General features: G+C 39.7%; 1 protein-coding gene across 1 annotated transcript; it reads right to left on the bottom strand.

Annotated features, from left to right (window-relative positions):
* Positions 1-4,400: 4,400 nt before the first annotated feature.
* On the bottom strand, positions 4,401-5,121 carry LOC128133379 (uncharacterized). The gene is made up of 2 exons (XM_052770776.1): positions 5,023-5,121; positions 4,401-4,811 (listed from the first exon to the last, which is right to left on the bottom strand). Exons 1-2 carry the CDS (start codon positions 5,119-5,121, stop codon positions 4,401-4,403), a joined length of 510 nt encoding a protein of 169 aa, XP_052626736.1.
* Positions 5,122-9,812: the final 4,691 nt, after the last annotated feature.

Genomic DNA, 9,812 nt, shown 5'->3' on the forward strand with positions numbered 1-9,812 from the left:
TTTAAAGGGTTTAGCTCATCATTAAAGTAAATAACAGCAAACAATCAAAGTCAAATTGCTTAGTCATGATGAATAAACAAAAGAATAAATGGAATGATGAAATTTTGCCTTAATTACTCTCCGGAATTGAATTCTAGCTTCCTTCTTCGTCTTCTAGGGTTTTTCAGGCTTCTCAATCGTAGCAAGATACTTCTGAATCGTCCCAGAACTCCTCCTCATCGATCTGTGGAATTATCTATAAATAAGCGGTCTGACTCGTCGAGTCAATTGGTGACTCGTCGAGTCCCTCTCACATTCCCCGTATTGCGATAACTATCTGGGATCCCGAGTCATTATCCTTCTGATTCCTCGACCGGACTCATCGAGTAGCTATCTGACTCGACGAGTAGAAGCTTTTTTTTAGTGTTTTTCCTTCTTCATTCCACTCTCGAGCTCCTAACCGCTTCTCTTGCTTCCTTTTGCTTCCGAGCTTCATCTTTGGACTGAAAAACATAATTTAACACTTTTAAGTACCTTTTGTCCATAATATGCGATAATTTAGCTAATATATGAATAAAAAACTATACTAAATACACACTAAATATGCACATATCAAAATACCCCACACTTGTCTTTTGCTTGCCCTCAAGCAAAACTGAATTTTAACACATTAGAATTATGTATAACAACTCCAATCTAACCCAGCCATTATGCCAAGACCGCAACGCATGCATTTGTGTCTAAAATTTTTCCTAAAGAACCCCCCATATTCCAAATACTTACAATCCTCATAGACATTCGCCCACTCACCCCGAACTATGCTCATTTTAGCATCCCTCCGAATCCATCCTCAGAAAACCTCTTAACCTCAAGGTATTTTTAATTGAGCAACCCAAGCATACATATTCTAGAAAATTACAATTTTTTCGATACCACTATGGAATTCTTTGAATTCTTCACTTCCTTGATAATTTGATCTTTGATATCTTTGAATTCACCAACTTGTATTGACTTTTGGCATCTTCAACTTTTTTTGATTTTTAGAATTTTGATCTTTTGATCTTCACTTCATTTGCTCCAAAATTCTTATAACTTTTCTTGTAATTCTCTCTTTTTTTTTTAACATGTAACTCACTTTTTTTTCACTCAAATCCTACATGCTTAAGCAGGGGCGCTCAAATTCAACCTTTATTGGTTAACGATAATAATTTTCCTGGATACATTTCTGGTACACGATGCTAAACATATTGCATCCCTCAGGCTGAGCAAGGTCGTGTTTTTGTCTCATGATTTCACTGAAATAAGGAAGCCACAAATGCACTAGAACGTATATAGGCTCAACTAAACATTTGGGTTATCATGCAATTATTAACACAATCCTAACATCGAATCCTAATTTTTTTACCAAAGTTTTCTAATTAAGTCCTAAATAATACTTTTGGTATGCAATATTTTTTTTTTAAAAAAAAAATAAATTGACTATTATGTAACCAACCCCCTACCCCACACTTATGTGATGCAATGCCCTCATTGCATATTATGCATGAAAACATAAAAAGAAACTAAAGAGGGAATTGGAACAAACTCCCCTGGGATAGCAATTGCAAGGTTGATCACACTCATTTAAGTTCCAACTTCAATCAACTTTAGACATGGTAACATCTCATCCATGCCTTGGGTGTCTCGTCTCGTGCGGGTCGCTCCAAATACGCGGAAATCAGTGTAAGATCTTCAAAAATGGATATGGAAGAATAAGTGAGCAAATGGGACAAGTAGCAGCATCAAATCAGCAGTCCGTCGGTATAACATTTGAACGACTCGTCGAGTCTTATGGTGGACTCGTCGAGTACCAGCGTGCCTTCTCAGAGTTTGTAGAAATACAAGGCGACTCGTCGAGTCAGCTTAGTTCACTCGTCGAGTAGGCCGCTGAACGAAAAAAACTTGGTATTTTGCAACTGTTTTAGCCTCTAAAAACTTCTCTAACTGTTCCCCACATTTGGACTCAATTGCTCATACCCCCTAGGACCGGACTCGACACTTTGACGTTAAAAACCCGCTTCCTTGACTCGCTCTCACTCGCGAAAACATCCATGCTTTACATCTCTAAACCATCCTAAGCAAGCAATCATAATTCAATCCTGAAAAATAACTAAAGCAAACAACCATTAAACATAATAAAATCTCAAAGCATACACACCAAATAAAAATAAAACAAAACAAAAAATTAAAATTGTTTGATTAACAACACAAAAACATCAAAATCAATCTTCATCCTCCTCATCATCATTGGCGGCTCCACTTCCCCCGGCTCCGCTTCGTCGCGCACCAATCCTCTCATCCCAAGATGGAATGAATGGGTAATTCCCACCATCAATATGTGGAATATTGAAGTGGTCAAAAAGTCGTATGTGGGATTGGTTGCTAAAGTTCAGCCCCCTCCCCATTTGATCCTGCATCCGCCTCATCTCCACATTGTATCAATCCATTGGTACGTCTTCATTCTCGACCGGAATCACTGGCGGCTCGTCCTCCACATCCCGCTCTCTTCTTGATCTTACCCTCCTTCCCGGTGCTTCGGGACCAACAACGGGGTCATCATTTGGAATGGCATAATGGCCACCACCATAGTCTTCAATTATCCGTGCTCTTCGGAAAAGAATGGGATTAAACGGGGGCGTCGGGATCAATGTCATGAAGTTCTAGGCACCGTGGTTCATCAACCCGAATGAATTAGCCAATCGAGTGACAAACATTTCTCCATTGATACGGGAGGTTTTGCGATCTTTGACCGCACCCTCCGAAAGGTATGAAGCAATACACCACGGGATGTTGCAAAAGACGCCGGGTGTTATTATGCTCCATAAGTAGAAAACGTCAAGGTTGGAGACCTTGTCATCGTCTTTCCTTTGGTTGATGGTGGAGGAAATAAGGCGGTGAATGAGGCGGTGAGTTGGGGATCGGATGCTCCCTTCCTGTGCAGACTTCGGGATGTAAACTTTATTTCCAATGGTATTCCACCAACCTGTGCTTGTAACTCCATCGGGGAACACCATGTGAGTGTTTGCCAAAAAGGCCCGAAAGATGTTTGTTGACACCAAGGGTTGATCATAGATCCCTAGTCGGCAGGCAAGGTCCACCACCGAGCATTGACGATACTCGCCCCCAAGACAAAAAGTAAAGCTCGCTGGGTGAAAGACATCCACTCCCCCGGTGAAAGACACCGTGGAGAAAAACTCCAAGCAAAGCTCTAAATAGACCGGCTCTTGTATGCGGAAGACCCGGCTCCACCCATCGCAGATCATTGTCTCGCCTTCATGTTGGAACTCCTTCAAAAGGTAAGGAGCTAGTTCTTCTTCATATCTAACACTTTGCAGCCACTCCCAATCAATTCTGTTCGGCACATACACCTCCTTCTTCTTAATGTCGGAGAGCTTCTTCTTCCACTTCCTCATTGTTGAAGCGGATTCAATTTGCGGGAAGTTTAGCCATGGAAACTCCCCTTGGCTACCACTTGAAGATTGTCCTCTTCTGAACATGATTTCTGCAAAACATGTAAACAAAACCCAGAAACACAGAATATAATTAAAAACTGAATTGTATCTGTAAATCGACTGGACTCGTCGAGTCCATGCCCGACTCGACGAGTCGCACAACCTGCACGAGTCAGTCGACGGGTCGCAGTAAATTGGACCATTAAACCTGTAAATTCTTTCAAGGGTCTTGTCTCAACACTTAGTATTGATGTATTAAGGCCAAAATAAGCATTCAAAACAACTTCATTCATGAAAAATCAAAACCCTAGAAATTTAGAACTTCTCAAAAACGGGTTTTTCATGCAATTTCTACCTTGGATAGCCTTATGATCATGCTCTTAACATAAAATAGGAAGAAATTTGATACCTTTTTTGGATTGTGCTTGAGAATTTTGGAAGAACTTGATGAATGCTTGAGAGAGAAGTTGCAAAAAACGGCCCGTCGACGAGTGTAGATGTGAAACTGATTCTTTAGGGTTAAAACCCTACTTACCCATTGTAAAATTAATTTTGAAATTATTTTTTTCTGTGAATAAGACCGACTCGTCGAGTTGTGGTCAGACTCGGCGAGTCTAGTCGCGTAGTCAAAAATTTTCTGAAATCCATGTGGACTCGTCGAGTCGTGGTCAGACTCGGCGAGTCATTTAAAAATTTGCATAATTTTCAAAATTTTTCTGTTTATTATGAATCATTTCACCCCACACTTATGCTATGCAACTCTCAAGCAGACATGCCCGATGATTTAGAAGATTAAGAATAAAAACGAAGGGAAAATAAAAGGAAAAATAAAAAGAAGACTAAAAAGTAAAAGAAAGCAAACTCTATTGAACGGGTTGCCTCCCGCCAAGCGCTTCTTTTTGAGGAGTCATGAGCTAGACTCCTTCCCATCTACGTTTTGTCATCTTCAGGCATCGGGAACGCACGCCTAACTTTTTGTGATTTGTACTTGGTCTTGTAAGCGTGGATCTTTTTCTTGTAAGCCCTTTTTAATTCATCTCTTTTTCTTTTCATTGCTTCATCTCCAGCTGCTTGGGCTTGCCTTTTCCTCTTTTTCTTCTTCACCCCCTTCTTTTTCACCGTCTCTTGAACCTCCTTCTCTTTAAATTTAATAACTTCATATTTCATAATGGTCCGTGCTCTAGGTTTAGTGGTGAATTGGTGATCAGCTTCCTCCTTCCTTTCCTTTATTCCTGCATCCTTTCCCGTGCTTAACCCTTCCTCGAATTTGACCGCATCAAGACATGCAATATTGGCGTATTGAACTCCCCTTTCCTTTCCCTTTTCTGCTATTTTTTTCTTCTAAAAACTCCTGTATATTGCTGAAATCCAAGGTATATGAAGGACTAGTAACAAGCAGATCCAGGTCGGCCAAGTGTTTGCCCAAATCGACTGGACTCGTCGAGTCCATTGAAGTGACTCGGCGAGTCGGTACGAATTCCCTAGAATCTTGGGTTTCTTCTGAGTGGGCTCCTTCCAGTAGCTTTTCCAATTCTTCCAAGTCCTTGTTAACATCTCCTTCTTCTTCAGAGTGCATCACAAACTTGCTTGGATCTTCTTTCATCAAATGTGCAAGCTCTTTTTCTAATATCTCATCATCCAATTGGATCATTGAGACTTCTCCATTCTTTTTCTCTTCTTGCTTGATTTCTGGAATAGCTTTAAACTTCACAGCCTCATCACCCACTCTCAATGTCAATGTAGACTTACTTATATCAATTAAGGCACACGCGGTGTTTAGGAATGATCTCCCCAAAATAATTGGAATTTCGGGGTCTTCTTCCATATCAACAACCACGAAGTCTACTGGGAATATGAACTTGTCCACTTTGATAAGGAGATCTTCACAAATGCCTTGTGGATGAATTATTGTTTTGTTTGCCAAATGGATTCTCATATTTACCGGCCTTGGTGCTGGTAAATTCAGCTTCTTAAAGAATGAATAGGGCATCAAATTAATGCTTGCACCTGAATCAGCCAATGCTCATGTAGCAACTTCATTACCAAATTGGCATGGAATTACTATGTTACCCGGATCACCCTTCTTCTCAGGCAGCTCACTCATCAATATCTCCGCGACTTCAGCCAGATCTTTCCTAGCAGCAAAAAGGCCTTTAAGCAAGTTAAAGTATTTAGGAGTTTGGAGCATTGTTTCCACAACTGGCATATTGACTTGTGAAGCTTTAACATGCTCCATGAAGGTTCTATAGGCTTGAACTTTTTCTGCAGGCATGGCTCTGGTTGGGTATGGCAAAGGAGGATTGTATGGCTTTGGAAAACTGGCAGTATCTTCATTCCCGACTGGACTCGTCGAGTCCATGAGAGTGACTCGGCGAGTCTGGTCGGGTTTTTCTGGTTCTGGTTTTTCTTCCTTTTCTCCCTTCTTCTTGGAGACTCTTAGTGTTTCTGTAAAATTTTCTTCACCGCTGGAGGTTATTACGCTCATGTTCTCTATTCTTGGATTGGGCTCGGTGTTGCTCGGAAGTTGACCCGGTCTTCTTTCATTCACTTGATGTGCAAGCTGTCCCAGCTGTTTCTCAATGTTGAGAATGGAAGCTTGCTGATTCCTCAACATGTTTCTGGTTTCTTGGATTGCTACATCGTGATCATTATGTCTTTTCTCGGACGCGGTTATGAACCTTATGAGTATATCTTCTAAATTTGCCTTCTTTTCCGTCACCGGCTCTTCCTTTTGATAGAATCCCCTCTCCCTCTGTTTGTATTTCTCCTCCTTAGCCATTTTATACTCTTCGTATGGGAGCCATTCCTTCTTTGGTTTTTGGTTTCCTCCAGTCTTCATCGTATCTATCGCCACTGGAATAGAATATTTGAGCCTTTTTATTTCCATTCTCGTCTCGATCACAATCCTTGGTAAGATGGGGGCCGCCACAATTTTCGCATCCTACTCTAATAGCATGGATTGTTTGATCCATTTTCGTCATTCTTTGGTCTAGGCTATCGAGTTTAGCTATTACCGCTGTCATGCCATCGTTCACCGAGTTTACTGCTCCACGACTCACTTCATTCCTCGGATTGTGGTATTCTCTAGAATGCTTAGAGAATTCTTCAATTAATTCCTTTATTTCCGGAGGTGGCTTTCGGGTGAGCGGGCCTTGTGAATCGAGTAGTTGCCTTGTGGTGACATTAACTCCATCATAAAAGATGGAGACCTCTTGTTGGCTATTGAGATCATGGTGTGGGCAATTTCTAAGTAGGCTCTTGTACCTTTCCCAAGCTTCATAAAGAGATTCACCGGGTTGTTGCTCGAAGTTGGCAATGGCTTTCTTTAGCTTGGCTATCTTGGAAGGTGGGCAGAAATGGTCAATGAACTCTTCTTTCATCTTGGCCCATGTGGTGACCGATCCGGGAGGGAGTGACTTCAACCAATCTTTTGCAGCTCCCTTAAATGTGACAGGAAGCATGCGAAGAAGCTGGATCTCGCGAGGCACATTGGGGACGTTGAAGTAATCGGCCACATCATTTACTTCGTCCAAATGCTTGTAAGCGTCTTCATGATCTCTCCCGTAAAAAGGGATCTCCTTGAGTTGAGCGAGAATATGGCCCTTTAGTTCAAACGTAGCGGTTGCGGGAATTGCGGGTTGCACAAGTCCCGGCCCGGTGTCATCACGCATCATTTTCTTCCACTCCCCCATGGGGACTTCATCGATGTTAGCCATAGTGATAGCTAACTCTTCTTCGGAATCGGTTTCGTGCTCGGAAATATGCTCTTCTTCTTCCTCGGTCTCGTACTCGATATCTTCGTGAATTGGTTCTTCAATTGTTAATGAGGCACTGGATGCTCCTGATTTGCTGCCTTTCTTCTTGCTGAAAACGGATTTCAAGTTCTTGAGTGGTGAGTTCTTTGAAGTTGCGGTTTCTCCTACGGCTTTTCCCTTGCTTCTCTTTAGTGCGGATTCCGGGTCTTCCAAAGGTGGTACTAGAGGTGTGTCCGATCCTCGGGTCATGAAACAGCTGAAAAAAAACGAAACAAAAGAAACGAAACGCGTAAAAGGAATAAAAACGAAATAATAAATAGGGACTAAAACTGCGATGGACTCGCCGAGTCTGCTCGAATGCACTCGGCGAGTTCAAAGCCAAAACAGAAAAGAAAATTTTCTAGTTATTCTAAAAACGGAATTTATTAAAACTAAATCTACTTACTGATTTGCTTTGTAAATAACTTTGTGTAAGATAAATCCCACACAAAGGATCGATTAAACTAGATTTTAATATTAATTTTAGAACCGTTCCCCGGCAACGGCGCCAAAAACTTGATGTGTGTAAAACCCACTAGTTTTAAACCTACTTTTAATTATCAAATAACACACAAAAGGCAGTGAACCTATCAATTGTGGTATAGCTAAATAAGCAGGGTATCGAACACAGGGAACGGCAAATTAAACTAAAAACTAATTTAATCTAAGTTAATTAAAAAGCAGGGGTTGTTCTCTAGTTTTACAAGACTAGAAACTTACTAATTATTACTAATTTAAACTAGAAAATAAAGACTTTGACTAGATTCAATAACGGAGAAGTACTTCTATTTAGTTCAACTTAATTGATTATATGGTTGATTTCAAGGTAAAAGTGCAATGGATTAATTCTTTTGCTAGTTACCGATTCAATTGATTAGTTCCGTATTCACTTCATTAATCCTTAGCAAATAAATCAATTTAAACAATGGCCAGTTGTCTATTTCAATTAAAATTACTAGATATAATATTCGGGTTAAGTTAGACTTGCAATAGCTAATTAATTTATCCTTTTAATTAACTTCTTGTTTAATGGTCATCTCACAAGCTTGCACATAAATTTACTTGATTTTCTTATTAATCCTAGTTTCATGTTCACTACACTAGACATATGACAAAAAGTGTTCACTAAGCATATGAGATTGATAACTAATAGATGTTCATGCTAATTAATTATCTCCCTATTAACAGAAAATCAATTATCATTCACACACAAGGTTCTTTAGCAAGCTAAAATAACTAAATTAATCAACATAGAATTAATCCTACCAAGAATCAAACCATACTACCAATTTCGTATCCCCAAATAGAAGTTTAAAGGGTTTAGCCCATCATTAAAGTAAATAACAGCAAACAATCAAAGTCAAATTGCTTAGTCATGATGAATAAACAAAAGAATAAATGCAATGATGAAATTTTGCCTTAATTACTCTCCGGAATTGAATTCTAGCTTCCTTCTTCGTCTTCTAGGGTTTTTCAGGCTTCTCAATCGTAGCAAGATACTTCTGAATCGTCCCAGAACTCCTCCTCATCGATCTGTGGAATTATCTATAAATAAGCGGTCCGACTCGTCGAGTCAATTGGTGACTCGTCGAGTCCCTCTCACATTCCCCATATTGCGATAACTATCTGGGATCCCGAGTCATTATCCTTCTGATTCCTCGACCGGACTCGTCGAGTAGCTATCTGACTCGACGAGTAGAAGCTTTTTTTTAGTGTTTTTCCTTCTTCATTCCACTCTCGAGCTCCTAACCGCTTCTCTTGCTTCCTTTTGCTTCCGAGCTTCATCTTTGGACTGAAAAACATAATTTAACACTTTTAAGTACCTTTTGTCCATAATATGCGATAATTTAGCTAATATATGAATAAAAAACTATACTAAATACACACTAAATATGCACATATCAAAATACCCCACACTTGTCTTTTGCTTGCCCTCAAGCAAAACTGAATTTTAACACATTAGAATTATGTATAACAACTCCAATCTAACCCAGCCATTATGCCAAGACCGCAACGCATGCATTTGTGTCTAAAATTTTTCCTAAAGAACCCCCCATATTCCAAATACTTACAATCCTCATAGACATTCGCCCACTCACCCCGAACTATGCTCATTTTAGCATCCCTCCGAATCCATCCTCAGAAAACCTCTTAACCTCAAGGTATTTTTAATTGAGCAACCCAAGCATACATATTCTAGAAAATTACAATTTTTTCGATACCACTATGGAATTCTTTGAATTCTTCACTTCCTTGATAATTTGATCTTTGATATCTTTGAATTCACCAACTTGTATTGACTTTTGGCATCTTCAACTTTTTTTGATTTTTAGAATTTTGATCTTTTGATCTTCACTTCATTTGCTCCAAAATTCTTATAACTTTTCTTGTAATTCTCTCTTTTTTTTTTTTAACATGTAACTCACTTTTTTTTCACTCAAATCCTACATGCTTAAGCAGGGGCGCTCAAATTCAACCTTTATTGGTTAACGATAATAATTTTCCTGGATACATTTCTGGTACACGATGCTAAACATATTGCATCCCT

This window comes from Lactuca sativa, chromosome 4 (genome assembly GCF_002870075.4).
Source record: "Lactuca sativa cultivar Salinas chromosome 4, Lsat_Salinas_v11, whole genome shotgun sequence".
NCBI lineage: Eukaryota > Viridiplantae > Streptophyta > Magnoliopsida > Asterales > Asteraceae > Lactuca > Lactuca sativa.